Source organism: Dermochelys coriacea, chromosome 24 (genome assembly GCF_009764565.3).
Source record: "Dermochelys coriacea isolate rDerCor1 chromosome 24, rDerCor1.pri.v4, whole genome shotgun sequence".
Lineage (NCBI taxonomy): Eukaryota > Metazoa > Chordata > Testudines > Dermochelyidae > Dermochelys > Dermochelys coriacea.
Window position 1 is genome coordinate 10,356,950 of NC_050091.1, and position 21,000 is coordinate 10,377,949.

Below are 21,000 nucleotides of genomic sequence, written 5' to 3' on the forward strand. Positions count from 1 at the left end.
CTCAGCCTCTCCCCAGCTGCCTGGACACAGCCCAGACCCCCTGCCCACCCCCCAGCTGCCTGCACACAGCCCCCCCACCCCACAGTTCTCAGCCTCTCCCCAGCTGCCTGGACACAGCCCAGACCCCCTGCCCACCCTCCAGCTACCTGGACACAGCGCAGCCCCCCCTCGGTCCCCAGCCCCCCTTCCTCCCGGCTCCTGTTCACTCTCGGCCCGCCTTAGCCTAGTTTGGAAATGCAGCAGGGCGCTGCGCTCCCCCATTGGCTGCCCGGGGCTGTCAGTCGGGCGCCGCGCGGGGTCCGGCCATATGCTATAAAGGCGGCGAGGGCGCAGCCGGCTCCAGACCCGCGGAGCCGCGATCGTCGCGCAGCGTCTCCGACAGGCCCGCCCCGCGCAGCGCCATGAGCCAGGTGAGGGTCTGGGCCGGGCGATGGGCGGAGGGGCTGCGGGGAACCCGGGAGACCCTCCGCCCCCCGACGGGCACCCGCGCTCAGCTCCGTGGGTTGGCTCCAGAGATGCCGGCGTCGGGGGCTGGTGACCCCTTCACCCCTGGCTGGTCGAGGGGGTGGGGGAGTCGCCTCCAGAGGGCTGGGCCCCCTGTTGCCCAGACCCCACGGGGGGTGACCTGGCTCAGCCCCGGCCCCCTTAGCATCACCATCAGTGAGCCCCATGGCTCTGGGGCTCTGGCCCCACCGTTGGAGACAGGATCCTTCCTAGCTGGTGTCTCTGCCCTCTTGCAGGGGCTGAGTGTGCCCCAGGGGGAATAGCGGTGGGCACTGGGGGGTGGCCGGCCACAGGTCTTCCCTACCTGGTGACAGCGAAGCCCTGGGGAAAGGCTGCTGATCATATGGCTGGACACGGTGCACCCAGAAACAGGCTGGGCAGAGGGCAGCCCTTCTAAGACCCTGGGGTGCCCCTCCTGTCACTGCTTGGGCTCTGTCCCCTGATGGATGAGTCCCTGTGGGTGGCTGGGCGCCAGGGGAATCCGGCACCAGAGCCTGCTGTGTCGTGAGTCCACTTGCCTGACTAGGCAACGCTGCATGTGGTGGGGATGCATGGGGGGCGGTGAGCTCCCATCCCAGCTACACCCTCATCGGGTAACGCCCCTCCCCCACCTACACAGCGGCAAGTGTGATTAGTGGTATCCTGGCGACCGGAGCGCTTGGTCCAGGTGGAGCTGGCCCTGGGCTCTGTGTGCATGGCTCCGGCGCTCAGTGTGAAAGTCCTGCTGGTCCCAGGCTTGGCCACTCTTGGGACAGCTCCACTGCAGCTTAAGTTGAAGTTTAGCACCAGCCCGGAGCTGCTGGGGATGCCCTGGCACCCTAACCCGGACCCACCCCAGCTGGGCTCTCCCAGCCGCAGCTGAGCACTGCTGGGCTGACGCTCCTTGGGTGTGGGGGGGAGCATGAGGCTGACGTCACTCTGCAGGGCTCCCTTGAGGGCAGTAACTGCAGAGGCAGCCCTGGGCTGGCCGGCCGCCGCCCTCTGTTGCTGTCCTGCCAGTGCCAGGCGAGGGGCAGGTAAATGTGCAGGTGATAGGAAGATGCAGAGGGAGGGGCCTTGAGGGGGCATGGGGCTCCCTCCCCTAGGGAGGTGAGAGCGGGTGGGCAGTGCTCAGTTTCCCCACATCCTGTTCTAGGGGCAGAGGAGGCTTCTGGCTGCATGGCTCATACAGCCCTGGGCAGCAAGTGAAGCCAGTTAGCACTAGTGGTGTTAGGAGCCATCATGACCCAGGCACAGTGGGAGGGCCTGGCAAAGAGCACCCTGCAGTGACACCGAGTCTCTGGGGCCCTGAATGGAAGCGAGTCTGAATCTGTTCCTGGCTCTGTTCTCAGAGCTTCTCCCTGTGGAGATGAGGCAACAAAACATGAAGTGAGAGTTCCAGGCTGTGGTGCGTCTCTAAAGGGAGACCGTCAGAAGAAGGGGTAGGGATAGGGATGGACAGACAGAGGGGGAGACACGCACCCGGAGTGCAAGCCCCAGGGTTGGGCTTTTGGACCCCGCTCTGCCTGTTGGTATAGAGCCCCCAGTAGCTCTTTGCGGACAACGGTATTAAACTTTTGCTGTAGGAAGCTTGTATAGGGTCCTGCTGAAGTCAAGTTGCAGCTTTGAGCCTGTGGGGTGATGCAAAGGTGGAATAAAGTGTGGCTGCAGTGTGGATCCCCCTGGGCCTCATAGCAGAGGGTGGCTGCTTGGCTGATTCTCTGGTGCCAAAGTCTGCCTGACCCACTGCACTACCTGACCCCAGTGCGTCAGGCTGTCCGGCACCAGCTGCCTGCTCCTGCCCCACTAGCAACGGCTCTTCAAGCGGCCATAGGCTGCTTCCCGGCTGTGTGTTCACCAAATCCCAGGTGCCCGTCACTGTAGAGGAGGGAGCAGCACAACGGCGCCTCCCGGGGGACGGAGCATTCCTGCCTCTGACAGCTGGCTAGAAAAAAACAGAGGTGTCCCAAAATGCCTGGATCCCTCCAGGCTGGCACTGGGGCTGGTCCCTGCATTGTCATGCAGCAGGGAGGGGCTCAAGCAAGGGTTGTTAGGACACCTGGGTCCTCTGTCCCTTGCACTGTGTTAGCTCCCTTGCGGGGCTGCTCCTTCTCTGCTGGGGCGTGGGGCGCGGTGCTTCCCTGCAAGCTGAAGCTTTGCCCAAGAAACTCTCAGACTCCCCACCATGCCCTGTATGGCAGGTGCTGTGGGTGGGCGGCAAGTTCACTCCCTTTCTCCTGTGTCTCGGGGGTTTTCTTTCATGCGTTGACCACAGGGACTTCCCAGCTGCCTGTACGTGTGCCCTGCCTGCAAGCTGTGCGGCACAGTGAGAGGGGCCCAGAGCGCCACCACCCGGCTCCAAAAGCCTAGGCCCTGATGCCTGAGCAGGAGAATCCCCATCAACCATTAGCAGTGCAGAGCCGGTGACCTGGGTTGGCAGGGCTGAGCCCATCTAAGAGAGGGCAGTGGTAACATGTGCAGGAGCTGGCATTGCCCAAGGGGAGGCCCTGGCAGTGAGGTGTGTGTGGTGGGAGGGGGGTGAGGGCACTGGAGGGCTGGGTTTGGAGCAACTGCCTGTGTAGGTCCCCCAATCAGAGATCCCCCTGATCAGAGCCCCCAGTCACATGACGTCTCCTGGCCACAGATGGGTTCCAGCTCTGACCCCAGCAATTCCAGCTCCTCCCACTCCCTGCTACAGAGCAGACTCCCCCTCCCCCACAGATTGGATGCTCCCCTGGCTAACCCTAACCTGCTGATCCCTGGGTTGCTTAGAGCATGGTCCCCATGGCTTGACGGGTGAACCCTGCCATACCGTGTGCCTCCTGGCCCCACTTGCTTCTGAACCACTGCTGCTCTGATCACAGCCACAGCCCTGAAGGGAACAGGTGGGGCCTCCCTCCTCCTGTCTGGGGGAGGTGCTACTCTGGGATGGCGCAAGGAGGAAGAACATAAAAACAACCACACTGGGTCAAACTAAAGGTCTATCTAGCCCAGTATCCGGTCTTCCGGCAGTGGCCAATGCCAGGTGCCCCAAAGGGAATGAACAGAACAGGTAATCATCCAGTGATCCATCCCCTGTCATCCATTCCCAGCTTCTGGCAAACAGAGGTTAGGGACACCATCCCTGCCCATCCTGGCTAATAACCATTGATGGACCTATCCTTCAGGAACTTGTCTAGTTCGTTTTTGAACCCGGTTTGAATGCCATGTTCCTCCGCAGCTCACCTGTTCTGCCCCACTAACTGCTCTGCCATGGCTGAGCCAGCAGCCTTCATTGGAGGAGCCCATGGGGCTGTGGGTCGGAATTGAGGGGCACTGGCAGAGCTGGGCGTGTAGAGTCCCTGGCTAGGCACTGTGGGTCAGGAGTGTGGGGCAGTGGCAGAGAAGGGGGTGTGGAAGGCAGGCAGGCATAGTGGGGCTGAGGGTTGGGATTACGGGCCAGCGGTGGAGCTTGCCCGGTGCCTCCTGCCCCCTTTGTGGCTCAGCTCAGCTGCCTCCATAGGTACCTAAGCTGCGGGAGACCCAGTGAGGGGAAGCACAGCATGTGCCTGGGGCTCTGAGCGGCTCCCCATGGGGCTGAGTGTCACTCCCTCAGAGGAGTTTCACACTCTGGCTGTGATTGGCTCATTCTTCCCCTGTGGTGGTGTCCCTGGCTGTGACAGCTTGTCTGTCCTCTCCCCTATGGACTCTCTGGGATGGGCACACCTGTAGGCTTGCTCCTCTACCCCGAGTGCAAGTGCTGGCAGGCGCTTGCTGGGACAGAGGGAAGAGAATCTCCCAACTATCCCAGCTATTTGGGGAAAGTCCTGAGCTGACCCGCAGGGGCGAAGCGGCCCGAGACGTGGGGCCAACTGGATCCAGTGGCTCCAGCCCTGAGCTCTGTGGCTGGGGCCGGTCTCTCTCCTGCTGGCTGAGTTGCTGACGATGCAGCTCTGATGCTGCCTGGACCTTGGCTTGGCGTTGAAGACGTGCCAGGACTGGCTCCGGGAACGGCTCTGCCAGCTTGCATTGGGCCGAGTCTGGGGCAATGGGTGTCTCTGAACTCGAAACCTGAGGACTTCACTTCGGTGGGCCTGAAGTGGCATGTGTCTGGGTCTGGCCATGTATGGAATCAGAACTGTCCCTTGTGTGTCATAGGCCCTGCACTACCTGCTGCTGCCAGAGATGCTCCCTTGGCTCCTGTGAGAGCTCCTTCTGCTGTTGGGGCAGCAGGATAGGTGCTCTGTCACTGCCACTGTGTGAAGTTCTGACTGGCTCTAAGTGGCCTAGTGACCATGCTGGGTGGCTGGGGCAGTGTAACAGCACTGGCAAGGGGGCCTTTGGGTGGGATGCTACATCCCAACAGCTCTGCCCATACTGTAGCACCATGGGCATGCAGCTGCCTCTCTGGTGGAGCAGCCAAGAGGTGCATAGCAATAGCCCAGCAGTGTGGGGCCAAGGGGTGGGGTGGGGGAAGGGTGTTGTGCAGAGCCCCTGCTCATGCCCCGGGGATCCAGCTGACATGTGGAGGGCAGGCAGGGCTGGTCTGAAGGGCTGAGCAGGAACTGTGTTGTTGGGAACTGGAAGAGCAGCAGGGAATGGCTCCAGATCCAGTGCTGAGATTGTCTCCAGTGCCCCCCAGCACTGGTGGGCTCTCCAGGCTTCACAGGGCATGTGGGGGGGAGGGGGCTGCCCATACAGGCCCTGGTGAGAGGGCTGCTGTAGGGGGTGCTGGAGCACTGGCCATGTGGGGAGCTCCTGGCTACTCCAGGCCTGGCAGGGCTCACTGCATGCCTGGTGTAGTAGGTGCCCTGGGAAGCACACAGTTGTCTTTAATCACCTAGAACAAATGGCTCCAGACAATGGTTCTGTGACTGAGCCAAGTCTGAGATGGAAAATCCCAGGCAGGTAGCAGAGCATGTCCCCAGCGCAGGGGAAGCCGCTGTGCTGCACGTGGGGGGGAGGGGGGACTGGCAGCCTCTAACTGCAGCAATCCGTCTTGCGGAAAAATACATCTGAGCCGGGAGCGCCTGGGGGCAGCGCTGAGAGGCTGATCTGGGCTGGGGTGGGGGTGAAACCTGGCCCAGTGAGTGACAGGTTGGAGTGGGGCGGGAGGGGGAAGCTAGGGGGATGATGAAGAGCCAGCCATGCGGTGCTGGGATCCTGGAGTGGGGAGCCGGGTGCTGAGGATGGGGGGGGGGGGGGGGGGAGTTATCTGTCAGCAGCTGGCAGCCTGGTGCGCTCTGGCTTTCAGGGTAATTAGGAAGCCTGTCCTGGGAGGGGGGATTTTCTCATGCTGAGCGGCTTATTGGTCGAGCGGTATGCTGCTTCCCCAGCCTGCAGGGAGCAGTGGGCATGGTGCCCAGGGGGAGGAGGCTGACACCCCTACATCTCCAGGTCTGGGCTCTCCGCTGTGCTCATCAGCAGAGCAGAGGGACCCCTGCCCCATCCCTCTTGGCCTCCCCTTCTCCCTGGGACTGTTTGTCTTGGATGCTGCATCCACCATGCCAAGGGGCTGGCAGCGCATGGGCCCTTTTCCCATATAAGGGCAGCTTTGATGTCTGGACCCTGAGGCTGTGTCGGGGCAGGCTTCAGAGCCGGGCAAAGGGTTGTTAGTCGTTCGACCCTTGCACGTGCTCACAGCAGCTCAGGGCTCTGCGGCTTCCATCAGGGTTGGACCCCTTTTTCTGGGGCAGCCCAGACATGCGGCCGAGGGGGGCTCTTACACCCCGGAGCAGCATCGCTGACTCCTCTGCTCCTCCTGCCTCTGGCTAGCCTGCCCAGCTCAGCTGCCATTCTCCAGGGCTGGCTCTGCCTCAGAGGTGCTCTGTTACAGGCAGAGCTCCTGCCCTTTCCCTGTGGGCTATGAGGCAAGTCCCTGGGAACTAGGCTGAGCACTGGGTCTGCTTGGGCCCATCTCACGTGGTCACGGGGCGAGCCAACCCCTTCCTCCCTGGGCATGGGAAAATTCTGCACTGGATCCATCCATGCTGTGGGGGGCTGGGCTGGAGGCTGCAGGGACAGCAGGGCTCATGTGCCACAAGTTTCAGGGCAGGGATAGCCAACGGTCAGGAAGGGGGTTTCGCCAAGGGATAGCAATGCATGTGGGCATGTGGCACACAGTGCCATCTCTGGGACCAGTGGTCTGTGGCACCTCTGTCCGGCAGTGTTCTCCAATGGATACAGCACCACATGGGCATGTGGGAGACCTGGGCCTTCAGTGTGACCTGGGGCAGCGCCTTCCCCTCTTTCTCAGCTGTGTCACAGGAAGGGAATGGCCCCAGGTCTGTTTAGTTTATTGGCCTCTGAGCTCTTCAGCACAGGGACTGGCTCTCGCTGGGTGTTTGTGCAGGACCTGGTGCTCTGAGAGGCCCTGATCTTGGCAGGTGGGGTGTCTGGTGCCTTGGGGTACCCACAGCTAGGGCAGGGGTGGGTCTATGTGATGCCAGGGGGGACCCTGATCTCAGTTGAGGGGGCTGTGCATAGCACAGTAATATACCTGGATGACCCCACATGATGCCCCTGTATTGCTCAGGCCCCTCTGGGGTGAGAGGCACTCCAGTTAGCGCTAACAGGCGTGGTCCCTTAGCTCAGGTAGCTGCAGAGCCTGGCTGGGATCCCCACAGTTCCCAGGCAGGGCTGTTGCTGCCAGTGGGGACCCATCGGGGCTGTGCTGTTCCACGATCCCCTGGCCAGGGGTGGAAGCCCCATGCAAACCCCACCCTGCTCCCTGGCAGGACCAGGAGCAACTCATGCACTGCAGCCTGGCCTGAGGGGAGGGCTCCAGTGCCCCTAGTGCTGGGGTGCAGCTGTCCCTCGCGTTAGGCCGAGGGGCAGGGGAGTGGAGTCAGGCCCCAGGCTGTGCAGAGGCTGGGTAGTTATCTCAGCAAGGGGCTGTGTGAGTAATGGGAGCCTGTCACAGGCAACAAAGAGCTGGTTTGCTGCACAGAGCTGCCAGCTTGTGCCCCAGGGAGAGTCACAATGGAGTGGAACCAAACTGCTCCATGAGCTCTTTCTGGGGCAGGGGGGAGGACATGCCCTGAAAACAAAGGGGAGCCACACTCTCCCTCTTCTCATGGGAGAAGGCGGCAGCACCCACCCCTCCCTGCAGGGGGCACTGTGGGGAGCAGTGTAGACTTTTGGGTTCAATGACAGTCATGTAGGGACCCTAGTGCTGCTCTGGGGGGCTGAAAGGGGGATGGGCAGGCTCCCAGGGGTGTACAGAGCAGGTTTAAGCACCCTTAGAAATCAGAGGGTCGCTGTGATGTCAGTGCTCTCAAGAGCGAGGTCGAGGGGGGGGGGTGGACCAACAACCAGAGATGGATCTCCTGCCATGTGACTGGGTATGTGCCCAAAGCCGTGTGGGGCAGGTGGGAGCTGGGTTTCTAATGAGATCAAAACCAATAAAGAGATCACTAAGCGGGTTAGAAATGAGCCGGGGAGCGGGGCCTGGCCCTGCATGCAGAGCCCAAGCACTGGGCTCCAGTCAGAGGCATGGGGGAGAGAGTACCCCTCCCCACAGCCTCGCCCATAGCTCCAGCCTTCCCCTGGGGCAGGATGCCAGGACTCCGGCTAATCCCCATCCTCATTTCACCTCCCACCCTTTCAGCCCTGGTCCTGCGAGCGGTTCGGTCCCAGGCAGGGCAGCCCTGTCAGCCACAAGGGAGGGGTGGGACGGATCCTGCCCCAGCCTTTAGTGGGGGGATGAGCTGCAGACAGGCAGCCTGCCCTGGGGCATCTCCCTCCACTGTGAGCCCCTCTCCCTGCACCAGGGGTCCCTCCCCCCACTCTCCTCCCTGCCCCGGTGCAGCTCCCCCAGCCCTGACCCAGTGGGCTGCATGCAAGGCTGTGCTCTGGCTCTGCCTCCACAGCACTGCTGGCATTTGCATAGTGGGAGTTAACAGCTTCATTTATCATAACCCCCCCTCCCCCAAGGGAGCAATAAACAACCAGCTGCTGTAGCCACACAGCATCCTGTTGGGGGGGGGAGGGGCACGCTGCAGCATCCTGTCCTGGGGCTGGGTGGGGGGCACTGAAGCATCCCATCCTAAGGAGCGGGGCTGGGCCGGGGGGCTGCAGCATCAGGTCCTGGGAGGAGGGCAGTGACCAGGCTGGTAAACACAGCGCAAGCAGCTTGGGGCCCTAGCAGGAGGCGCCTGTGTCTGATGCAGGGCAGGGCGGGAGTCCAGGTCTCTGGCAGAGTGGGGGGAGCCCCCAGGGAAGGGGAGCGGTTCCCCTTTGCACCACACCCCCCAGTACTTGCTGCAGGCAGCCCTCCCCGCACCCCCCGCCCCAGCTCACCTCCACTCCACCGCCACCCCCAACCACTTGGCGCCCTAGGCGACCGCCTAGTTCACCTAGTGTTTGCACCGGCCCTGTATGTGTGTGCGAGTCTCTCGGCAGTGGGACCACTGCCTCCCAGAGCTTTCCACACAGGGTAGATGGGGGAACGCAGTAGAAATAACATACCTGGACTTCAGCAAGGCTGGTGACAGTCCCACATGATGTTCTCAGAAGCAAATTGGAGAAATGTGGGCTCGGTGGAACTACCATTAAGTGGATACATAATTGGTTAAATGACTGCAAACAAAGCACAGCTATTACTGGAATGGTGTCAGATGGGAGGGAGCTCTCAAGTGGGGTTCCACAGGGATCTGTTCTGGATCTGGTGTTTAACAGCTGTATTAATGACCTGGTTGTAGGAAGACAGAGCACACTGATCAAATTTGCAGATGACACAAAGCTGGCAGGGGTGGCAAACACTTATGAGGCTAGAGCTAAAATGCAGAGGGATCTTGATAAATTGGAGAACTGGGCTATAGACAAGAGAATGAAATTTTAACAAAGACAAATGTCAGGTGTTGCACTTAAGGAGGGAAAACCAAATGCACAAATACAGCCTGGGGGATACCTGGCTTGGCAGCAACACTGCTGAGAAGGATCTGAGAGTTGTGGTGGATCACAAATTCAACATGAGTAAACAATGCGATGCTGTTGCAAAAAAAAAAAAAAAAAAAAGCAAATGCAATTTTAGGTTGCATTAACAGAAGCAAAGCTTGCAAGTCACGGGAATTGATAGAACTGCTCTACTCAGTGCGGGTTAGGCCTCAGCTGGAGTAGTGAGTCCGGTTTTGAGTTGGTCACCCCTGTATATAAAGGATGTAGAAAAGCCAGCAAGGATCCAGAGGCAAGCGACAAAGATCAGAGGGAGGAAATACAGGCCATCTGAGCAAAGACTGAAGGAACTGGGTATGTTTAGTTTGGAAAAGGAGATTAAGGGGGAATATGATAGAGGTCTTCAAATACTTGAAAGACTGCCATAAAAAGATGGAAAAAAGTTGCTGTCTTGTCATGGAGGGCAGGATAAGAGGCAATGGGTTAAAACTATAGCATAGCAAATTTAGATGAAATCTCGGGGAAAAACTTCCTAATGGTAAGAACAGTAGTGCAGTGGTTTTCAACCTTTTTTCATTTGTGGACCCCTAAAATATTTTGAATGGAGGTGTGGCCACCTTTGGAAATCTCAGGCATAGTCTGCGGTTGCCCAGGGGGCTGTAGACCACAGGTTGAAAACCACTGGTGTAAACCACCCAAGACAGATGGCTCCAGCCACCTTTTGGAAACCTCCAGTGAAGGAGTTTCCATGACTTCCGCAGGCAGTCTGTTCTGTTGTCCTAGTGCAGTGGTTTTCAACCTGTGGTCTGCGGATTATGTTGGAGATGGCCAAAGGAGGCTGTACCTCCATTCAAAAACCCCTGGTTTATCTCATTGTGGGGCCCCAGGAGCCCAGCTGCAGCCCAGGGCCCCTGTCCCGTTCCCATCTTCACAACTGGCTGCCTCAGCGGAGAGGGCAAGGCTTGGGGAGACCAGATCACTTTTGGGCTGAGGCAGGTTGGTGGAAAGCAGGGTGGGGGGGGAAAGGCTGGCCCTGCTGCTTGCCCTGGGGATAGCAGAGCCCCCACTCCAGTGCTGCAGGCAGAAGGGGTCATGGGTCAAGCCTTGCGTCCACCACTCAGCCCCAGGTGGGTCCTTGTGGTGTCTGCACTTCTCCTCTCCTGCTGCCGCCCAGGCTGGGCGATGGGTTGATTCTCCCTGGCTGGGGTTTGCAGTGGAAGCTGTCTCATTGGGCACTGAGCTGCTCATCCCTGGTGGTTGGGATCCAGTTCCTGCACCCCATATCCCTCCCACACATCATGCTCCTGGCGCTCACTCTCGGGGAGCCAGGAGCTGGGGCACTGGTGGAGGGGCTGGTTACTCAGTGGGATCCAGATTTCTGGCCATAGGCGTTGACCAGGAGCCGCACTCTGCAGCACACCACGTGGGTAGAGGCAGAGAGCTGCAGGTCACTGGGGAGTGCTGGGCCCTGTGCTGGCTAGACTAGGGCCCAGGATTCAGCAGAAGCTGAGGGAGGGAGAAATGGCCCACTCTCCATTAGCTCCACAGAGTGCAGATCAGGCCCATCTCTGGCCCCAGCAGTGCCATAACACTCTGGCTGACTGCATGGGCCATTGTGGGGAGGGGGAGGAAGCACAGAAAGGCTGAGCTGGGGCCTAGAGCCCTGCTGGGACTGCTCTCTCCAAGCCAGGCCGTAGGGAGTCTGTGTCGTGACGCAGGCTGGGAGCCAGAGGACCATGGGCAGTGTTTAATTTGTAATGAAAGAAGGGCCAGGGCTCAAGCAATTTTTTTTTTTTTTTTTAACTTTCATACCTGACGCAGCAAGCCCAGAGATGCCAGGACTATGAACTGCCAAGCCCAGAGGTGATGTGGCTAATCCCTGGCACAAATTAAGCACTGAGCACAGGGTCTGTCTGGGTCCGGCAGCATCCATGGAAGATCCCATGCACAGCTGCCAGCACACATCCTGAGGCACTCTGCCTGGGACAAGGCCTGAATAGCAGCCACTAAAATTACAGTTTTAAAGCAGCAGGGTCCAGATAATTTGCATCCAAGAGTTTTCAAAGAGCTGGCTGAGGAACTTGCTGGACTGTTAATGTTGTTTTTCAGTAAATCTTGGAGCACTGGGGAAATTCCTGATGACTGGAAGAAAGCTAATGTTGTGCCAGTTTTTAAAAAGTCAAACAGGATGACCCAAGTAATTATAGGTCTGTCAGCCTGACAGCAATCCTCAGCAACATGCTGGAGTGGCTGATACCCAGACTCCGTTAATAAAGAACTGAAGGAGCATAATGTAATTAATGCAAATCAACATGGGTTTATGGAAAATAGACCCTGTTAAACTAAGTTGATACCTTTTTTTTGAGATTATAAATTTGGTTGATCAAGGTAACAGTGTTGATGTATAGACTTTGGTAAGGCTTTTCTCTTGGTACCACTCAACATTTTGATTAAAAAAACTAGAAAGATATAAAAGTAACATGGCACATATTAATGGATTAAAAGACAGGTCTCCGAATGTAACTGTCAATGGGGAATTGTCATTGTGCAGGGGTGTTTCCAGTTGGGTCCTGCAGGGATTGGTTGTTGGCCCTGCACTATTTAACATCTGGAGTAAAACATAAAATCACAACTGATAAAATCTGCAGATGATACAAAAATTGTGGGAGCGGTAAATAATAAAGAGGGTGGGTCACTGATACAGAGCGATCTGGGTTGGTTGGTAAACTGGGTACAAACAGTGTGTTTTTAATATGGTTAAATGTGCACATCTAGGAGAAGAAATGTAGCCCTACTTACAGAATGGGGAAATGCTGGGAAGCAGGGACTCTGCACAAGACTTGGGGGTTGTGGTGGATAATCAGCTGAGCATGAGCTCTAGGTGTGACACTGGCCAAGAGAGCTAAAGCAATCATGGGGTGCATAATGGGAATCTCGACAGGAGCAGAGATGTTATTTTATCTCTGTATTTGGCACTGGTGCAACCGCTGCTGGAATCCTGTGTCCAGTTCTGGTGTCCCTAATTCAAGGAGGGTGTTGATAAATTGGAGAGGGCTCAGAGAAGAGCCACGAGAATGATTAAAGGAATAGAAAACAGGCCTTATAGTGACAGTCTCAAGGAGCTCAATCTATTTAGCTTAACAAAGAGAAGTTTAGGAGGTGAGTTGATCAGTCTAGAAGTACCTGCATGGGGAACAAACATTTGACAATGGGCTCGTCAGTCTAGCTGAGGAAGGTCTAACACTGGAACGGCTGGAAGTTGAAGCTAGACCAATCCGGACTGGAAGGAATGGTAATTAACCATTGGAACAAGTGACTGAAGGTTGCAGTGGATTCTCTGTCACTGGCCAGTTTAAAATTGAGATGGGATGTTTCTCTAACAGCTCTGCTCTAGGAATTAGCTGGGGGCAGGTCTCTGGCCTGGGTTACCCAGGGGGTTGGACTAGATGAGCACAATGATCCCTTCGGGAATGCAGGACAGGTCTCTGCAGGACTCCTGGGAGTTGCTGTTGAGGCGTGCAGTAGGCAGAGCTGCCTCCCTGGCTGAGCCCCTAGGATCCCAACTGCCTGCCAGATGGAGCAGTCGGGGTGGGGGGGCGTGAGTGTGCTGTATAACAGAGTTTCACATGGAGGTGACTGACTCGATGTGCCCCCTCCCAGCACAGCCTGGGAGTGCGCCTAGCTTGGGTGAGCTCAGTGCGCCCTCTACCGGCACAGCCAGGGGGCGCTCCCGGCTGGGACTGGCTCAGTGCGCCCTCTACTGGCACAGCTGTCTCCCCGCTACCTGCCTGGCCTGGAGGATGCTGCCTATTGGTCCCGCTCTTCGAGTGGCTGCGTGTGGGGAGCTGATGGGGCAGGTCCCCGGATGCACTGTGTGTCCAGCCACTGGGTGTGCGCAGACTCTGCTGCTTGGCCAAGCCAGCAGGGTCCTCCAGGCGTGGGGTGAGGCCCTCCACGACCAGGACTGCTAGAAGATGATCACAGCAGAGGCAGGGAGCTCTCAGGTTCTGATTAGAAAACACAGAGACGGGGTGGCCCCCACAGGCTGTGATCCATGGTCCCCTCCATGCCTGTGCCAGTCCCTCTTTGCTGGTTGCATGATCCACACCCCCTCTGCAACAGCTGTTATCCCAAGCCCCCTGGTGTGGGCTGCTGGCAGGCAGCCATGGCAGCTGTGTGCTGGGGCGGGTAGTGCCAGGGTGCCGGAGAGCCTGGCTGTGCACAGTATGTGCTAACAGGCGCCTTCTCTCCTCTTGCAGCTCCGCTCCAATGAGTCCCCAGCCCCCAGCCAGGCTCCCGGCAGCGAGGAGAAAGGTGAGTGAAGAGGCTGCCCCGCCGCAGCTCATGGGGGGTTGGCAGAGAGCTTGCCGCTGTGCCCAGGCCCTGGGGGCGGGGGCGGGCAGTGCGGTGTATGAACAACTTCCATCCAGCGCTAGTTACTATGAGCTCTCTCCCATTCCTGAGTCCTTGTCGCTGGCACCATGGCTGGGCATCACCTCGACTGCTCTATGCCAGTGTGCCAATGTCAGGGATTGGCCCTGGACACCTAGCTGGGGACGGAACCGGTTTCATTTCAGGGGAGCAGCTGTTTGAGGTCAGGCCTCCGAAATCCGTCAGCTCTGCGGACACCTGGGCGCTGAGAAGCACTGGGCAGAAGTTAACCGCCCTTGGGGGTGAGATGATGCCCCTCCCTTGTAAAGTGCAGGCCTTGGCAGGGTTTAGAAACTCACTGGTAGGACTCTGCCCTGGCACAGATCCCATAAGCGGATGTAACAATCTGGTGGCTTCCCTTGGGGCAGGGCTCTGACAAACGCTTTCTCCAAGACTAAGGAAATTCCCAGAGCAACAACTTTGCAGCTGTGCTTGGACCCGTCTAGCTCCACATGGGAGTCGCCCTGCCGTGGTGTCCCTCATCACAGCTCAGCTCTGCACCGCTGCCACTAGATGCTACATCCCCACACCATGGCACGTGCAGCCAAACTGCATAGACCCCCACAGGCTTTCAGCTCCTCTGGCTGCTCCCATCCCTCAAGCCCTGTGCCCCAGTGGGGAGTGTGATGGATTGGGTTACGGAAACTCCCTTGGGAATTGCCACCTGGTGGGCTGAGACTACCTCAGAGCCCATTTTTCCTCTGGCAGCTTGGGACTTCAGAGCCCTGCCTTTTTGAGCCAGACCCGCTAGCCTGCTGCACACCCAGACCCAGGTCTGAACCACGTCCCCGAACAGCTGCAGGCTTAACTGAAAACAGCTTAAGAAGTGTTCCTGTCTCTAACTCTCAGATGCCCAACTCCCAAAGGGGTCCAAACCCCAAATAAATCCGTTTTACTCTGTATAGTGTATTCAGGCTAACCTCATAAATTGTTTGCCCTCTATAACACTGATAGATATGCACAGCTGTTTGCCCCCCCAGTATGAATACATACTATGGGTTAATTAATAAGTAAAGTGTTTTTATTAAATACAAAAAGTAGGATTTAAGTGGTTCCCAGTGATAACAGAACAAAGTGAATTAAAACATGCAAGTCTAAGCCAAGTACAGTAAGAAAACTGAATACAGATAAAACCTCACCCTCAGAAGTTTCAATCAGCTTCTATCACAGACTGGATGCCTTCCTAGTCTGAGAACAATCCTTTTCCCTGACAGTCTTTGTTCCAGCTCAGGTGGTAGCTAGGGCATTTCTCATGACTGCAGCCCCCTCTGTACTGTTCCACCCCCTTGTATATCTTTTGCACAAGGTGGGAATCCTTTGCCCCTCTCTGGGTTCCCACCCCCCTTCTAAATGGAAAAGCACCAGGTTAAAGATGGATTCCAGTTCAGATGACATGATCACATGGCACTGTAAGACCTCAAGCCTTCATTCCTCACAGAGCCATCCAGTCAATTGTCCTGATTGATGGGAGCCACCAAGATTCCAAACCACTGTTAATGGCCCACACTTTGCATAATTACAATAGGCCATAAGTTATGTTTCATATTTCTAGTTTCAGATACAAAAAGATACATGCATACAAATAGGATGACCACACTCAGTGGATTATAAGATTTGTAATGATACAAGTATCATTTGTAATGATACAATGATGCAAGAGACCTTTTGCGTGAAACATATTCCAGTTACATTATATTCACACTCATTAGCATATTTTCATAAAATCATATAGAGTGCAACGTCACAGGGTGTTTCCAGAGGCAGGGCTCAGGGGATCCAATACACCAGAAAGAGGGACACCCCCCTGCAAACAGCCCAGGACTCTCATCCGATTGGCCTGGGGCAAAAAGAGGAAACTAATTCCCAGCATAGTTGTGAAGGGACTCCTGCTCCCTGGGGGGAGACAGAGCTGCCCCTGGCTTCCCCAGCCTGCATCCACAGGGGGCCAGCGAGCAGCTCCCCATGGTGCGGCAGCAGGACAGGGATCAGCCGGTCTTACTGCTGTCTTGTCTAAGCCAGCCAAATCACTGCCCTCCACCAGCCCTGCCCGGGCATTGGTACTGGTGGCATGAGAGCTCAGCAGAACCTGGCTCTGCCCTTCATGGCACATGCCTAGCAGATCCATCCATGGGGCGAAGGGGCAGAGATGTCCCCTCCCCCTGACTCTGTGCACCTGCCATGGGGAACATTGAGTCCATTTGCTGTCCAGTGGGCACACACTGCAGGTTGGCACCAGCGCAGCCTCGCTGCCGGCTGCACCCGGCTTGGACTGGAGGCAGGCACAGGCGGGGTGGGAAGGGGGAGCTTACAGCCCCGGGTCTCCCATGGTTTTCTTTCACCCTGGGGAAGAACCCTCTCTCCTGGCTGCAGCCTCTGAGTGCTGGAGCTGCCCCACCCCCGTTGCACCTCGTTAAGTGCTTGGCTCTAACGAGGGGCACGCGGAATGCCAGAGCCTGACCTGGGCCCTCAGCGCTGCAGGGAAATCACTGTGACGAGCACATGGCCATCGAGGGGAAATATTGGTGGGTGCTCTGCACCTACTGGCAGCCAAGCTCCCCTCCCCTCTTCTCCCCACCCCACCTCCGCCACCTCCCCTGAGTGCGCCAGTCCCCGCTCCTCCGCCTACCTCCCAGCGCTTGCCGCTGCCAAACAGCTGTTTTGCAGTGTAACAAGCTCCAAGAGGGAGGGGGGAGGAGTGGGAATGCGGAGCGTTCGGGAGGAGGCGGGGCCAGGGCAGGGATTTGGGGAAGGAGTCCAATGGGGCAGGGAGGGGGCGGAGTTGGGACAGGGACTTTGGGGAAGGGGTGGGAGGGGACGGGACTGAGCCAGAGGCAGAGGGGGATCACCCACTGATGCCGGTAGAAGTCGGCGCCTATGTGTGGGGCATGTAGCTGCTATTTTTGCACTCACTCTCTTCTCTATGCCAGCCTGCAGCACGCCCTCCCCCACCCACCATGGGGAGCTGCCCCCAGCGTCCCTTCACCCCACCTGCATGCCACGCCATCCCAGGCTGCTGGGGCCATGGCTGTGTCTTGCGTCCCCGCTGGGCCTCTCCCCTACACATCCAGGAGCCTGGGAGGGGGACACTGCCCACGCCCTCTGGGCACAGGCAGCTGCTGGAGAAGGTTGGGTTGGGGGACTGGAGAGCCTCTCCTGGGGGACAATGAGAACGGCCATACTGGATGACAGCGTGGTCCATCTAGCCCAGTTTCCTGTCTGTACGCATGGCCAGTACCAGAGCTTCAGGGGGTATGCACAGAACAGGGCAATTATTGAGTGATCCACCCCATCTTCCCCTTTTGGCAGTCAGGGGTTTGGGTCACCCCGGTTGTGTCCCTGACCGTGTGGGCTTCTAGCCATTGATGCACCTATCCTCTAGGATCTTAGCCAGTTCTTTTTGAAGTCCAGCTATACTTCTGGCTGTCACAACATCCCCTGGCAATGAGTTCCACAGGTTAGTTGTGTGTTGTTCCTCGTTTTGTATAAAACCTTCTGCCTGTTCATTGTGTGAGGGAGTAAAATAACACTTCCCTAGACAGCAGTCAGATTTTATAGACTCTGTCAGGTACCCCTTAGTTGTCTCTTTACTGAGCTGAACAGCGCTAATCTTTGTAGTCTCTCCTCAGCTGGAAGCCATTCCAGACCCTTGGTCACCTTTGCTGCCCTTCTCTGAACTTTTCCCAGTTGCACTATTTCCTTGTTGAGATGGGGTGACTGGAACTGGACGCAGTATTCAAGTGTGGGGACCCCCTGGATTACTGTAGAGGCATTCTGATATTTTCTGTCCCTTTTCTAGAGAGGCAAGGGGGCTGAGGTAATATCTGTTGTTGGACCCACTGCTGCTGGGAAAAGAGGAAAGCCATGCTCCGAGGACCTTTCCCAGCCCTGAAGAAGAGCTCTGTGGAGCTGGGAGCTTGTCTCTTTCGCCAGCAGAAGTGGGTGCAAGAAAAGCTATCACCTGGCCCACGCTGCCTCTCTAACCTCCTGGGAGCAGCCTGGCTGCGGTAGGTCCCAACCTCCCTAGCCGTGGGAACGCTGCTGCACGTGGAGTGGACATTTCCAGAGAACTGTCTGAGGAGATGCCAAGACCTCGTTCGGGGGTGGGAGTAGCTAATTTAGACCCCGCCAGTGTATACGTCGACTTTCCTAATGTGCATTACTTGGCATTCATCAGCATTAAGTGAGCAAGTTCAAGGATGCTGACTGGAGAGGCAAAGCCCATGGGAGTAGGGTGGGGGACCCTGGGCAGTGTGGGGCTGGTCCAGTGGGGGGCTGGATGCTGGCAGGAGTTGCAGGTTAGCACCCCCTGCTGCCCTGAGTGGTGTGGGCCCCTGCAGAGCCACAGGGGTGACTGCCAGCTGGTTCTCCCTGCAGCCAAAGCCGGGAACGCCAAGAAGGTGGAGGAGGAGGAGGAGGAGATAGACATCGACCTGAACGCTCCCGAGACTGAGAAGGCCGCGCTTGCCATCCAGGGCAAGTTCCGCCGCTTCCAGAAACGGAAAAAGGACCCCAGCCCCTGAGCAACTCTCTTGCCCCATCCCCACAGTCCCCCTTCCCCCCTCTGCCAGCACAGCCCCGTGTTTGCTCGCTCCTGCCCAGCCCAGTGTGGGCTGTTGGTATTTTGCACGTTCTATGTACCTGGTTTCGGGGGATGAGGGCTCCCCAGACCCAGCTGCACCTACATGCCAAGCTCCTGCCTGGGAAAGCAGGGCATCCTCTTCTTATAGCCATGATGTCGGCACGGCAGGCTCCTGGTGCCATCCTCACAAAGCCATGAAGGGGCCATGGGCCCTCGGGTGGACAGTGCCTCTTGGGGGCCTCGGGCCGGAGGCCAACAGGGGGGCAGCCCTGGGAGCGTCCTGGGCTGGAATTCAGAGCCAGTCAGATATGACTGCCCATCAGCCCAGGCCAAGCCGACTCCTGGCATGAGGGGGTCTGCTCTTGAGCACCCACTATCCTGAGCGGCTTCCCATCAACCCCGGCCCATTCCGCAGGGACCGGGACAGTCAGAGGCCCAGGGCCAGATGGGGGGCAGGGTTGCAGAGCCAAGGAGAGGGTCAGGAAGAGGTCCAGAGTCAGACAGGGGGAGGAGAAGGGCCCTAAAGCCAGATGGGGGCAGGAATCAGAGCCAAGTGGGGTGAGTGGGCCTAGGACCATGAGGGGCAGGCAGGGCTGGTGGGGGAACAGGGCCTATGGCCAGGCCAGGAGGGGGAAGGGCCCTAGGCTGGGGGGATGCTGTAGGGTGCCCCCAATCCCATGAGACTAGGCCTGAATTGCAGCTAAACAGGTCAGGCCCCACCAAATTTTCAGGCTCCCTCCGGGGCCAGGCAGGGGAGGGGGTCTGGGCCAGGATTGGGGAGAGGGACAAGGTCACCTTTCCCTCCAGGATTTGCTTAGGCAGCATGGGGGCCAGAGGCAGCTGGTGACCCCTCCCCTGGGCTGGTGTTGCCTGGGGCCATGGACAGAGGGGGGAGGAGGGAAAGGAGGGAATATCCAGGCCCTGTGGGGGAGCAGGAACCAGGATTTGATCTGCTCCGGCCGGCTGGGGAGCTCCTGTTCTGAGCCCCACGTAGCGAGCACAGGGTGTGTTGGCACCTGGCTCCCTGGAGAACCCTCCCTCAATGAGAACAATGGGGACTCCCCCACCCCCTGACTGGGAACAATGGAAACCCCTCCTCCACTGTAAACAAGGGGGACTCCCCCCTACTGGAGACCCCCGTCACCCACTGCGAACAATGGCAACTCCCTGTCCCCCAATGAGAACAATGGGGAACCCCCACCTCCTACTGGGAATAATGGGGACTCCCTTCCCCTCCCCCCTGGGAACAATGGAGACCCCTCCTCCCCTATTGCGAACAATGGGGACTCCCCCCCAACTGGGAACAATGGAGACCCCTGTCCCTCATTGAGAACAATGGGGACTCCCCGCCCTCGACTGGGGAGAATGCAGACCCCTGTCCCCTACTGCGAACAATGGGGACCTCTCCTCCCCCACTGTGAACAGTGGGGACGCCGACCTTGAGCGCAATGGGTGTGGCTGGGTGCCAAGGTGTGGGGAGGGAGGGCTCTGGGGGCACTAGGGATTGGGGAGAGGCCGCGAGCGGGGCACAGCTGTGAGCAAGAGGAGGTAGCAGAAGGCGGCTGGGATCGACGCGAGATGAGGGCTGGTAGGGAGAAAGGAACAAGTAAGCCAGAGCCGGAGGGGGTGGTATTCCCCAGTGGAGCTAGCAGAGGGGAGCTCCAGGCACTGGGAGCCCATGGTGTGCCCCCTCCCCCCAAAAAAAAATTAAGAGAGGCACCAAGTCCCTCCCAGCCTAGGCAGGAACCATAGGGGCTCCCCTCTCTCCCTTCCAGGGCCCCAGTCCATGCAGCATCTCAGCTGCTTGTCCCCCTCCACCCATGCCCTTCTCAAGCCTTGGGCTGACACCATCCCACTGCTGTGCCCCCTACTGCTGGCACAGCCACCCCAGCACCCAGCACCGTAAGGCCTCGGCGTTCCCCAGCATTGATATCACCCCGCCTCCACCCCAGCCCGCCAGGAGCTGCAGCCCGAGCACCAGGGAGTGCCGTGCAGCTGTGAGTGATCGGAGGAGCCAGGCCGCACCGTCCTCTGGCCGCAGCGCTGGGGGGAGAGCTCCCGCCTGGGGAGACGATGCGGCCCGCAGCGCGGACACAGTTGCTGCGAGGACTGGCTCTTTTAGCATGTTTACGTAATAAAACGTCTAGGAACAGTGGCCGGCCCGGCGTGTGGTTCATGTGGTGCTGGGGCTGGCTCAGACAGGCCGGGCAGTGGCAGGGTGAGGCACCTGGGCCAGCCAGATTGTCATGGCCATGGCCATGCTGGGACCCCAGCAAGGGGACCAGTTGCTGCTGGTCTGGGCTGTGGCCATGCAAAGTAAAACCCACAGGTGGACCCGGGCTCTGGGTGGGACCTCGCCACTGAGGGGACGTCAATATGACAAAACCCCTGCAGCGGTGGTGGGTCTCAGAGCCCAGCCTGGGGCTTGCACTAGGCCACTGACACTAGTATGGACGCTGCCACTCTCTCTGGAGCACACCCCTCACCATGGGGCGCAGAGCCCGAGCGCCACCCCGCCGGGCACAGCTACCCTGCCAGCTTAAGTGCCCGAGTGTGAACCCAGCAGCAGAGCCAGGTGCTTGGAGGCGCCACTGTTGGATGGGTTTTGTGGCAATGTAGATGCCCCCCTAGCG

General features: G+C 58.3%; 1 protein-coding gene across 1 annotated transcript; it reads left to right on the forward strand.

The window, feature by feature from the left end:
• Positions 1-265: 265 nt before the first annotated feature.
• PCP4L1 (Purkinje cell protein 4 like 1) lies at positions 266-20,522 on the forward strand. The gene is made up of 3 exons (XM_038383282.2): positions 266-410; positions 13,617-13,671; positions 18,163-20,522. Exons 1-3 carry the CDS (start codon positions 402-404, stop codon positions 18,306-18,308), a joined length of 210 nt encoding a protein of 69 aa, XP_038239210.1. The 5' UTR covers positions 266-401; the 3' UTR covers positions 18,309-20,522.
• The last annotated feature ends 478 nt before the right edge of the window (positions 20,523-21,000 follow it).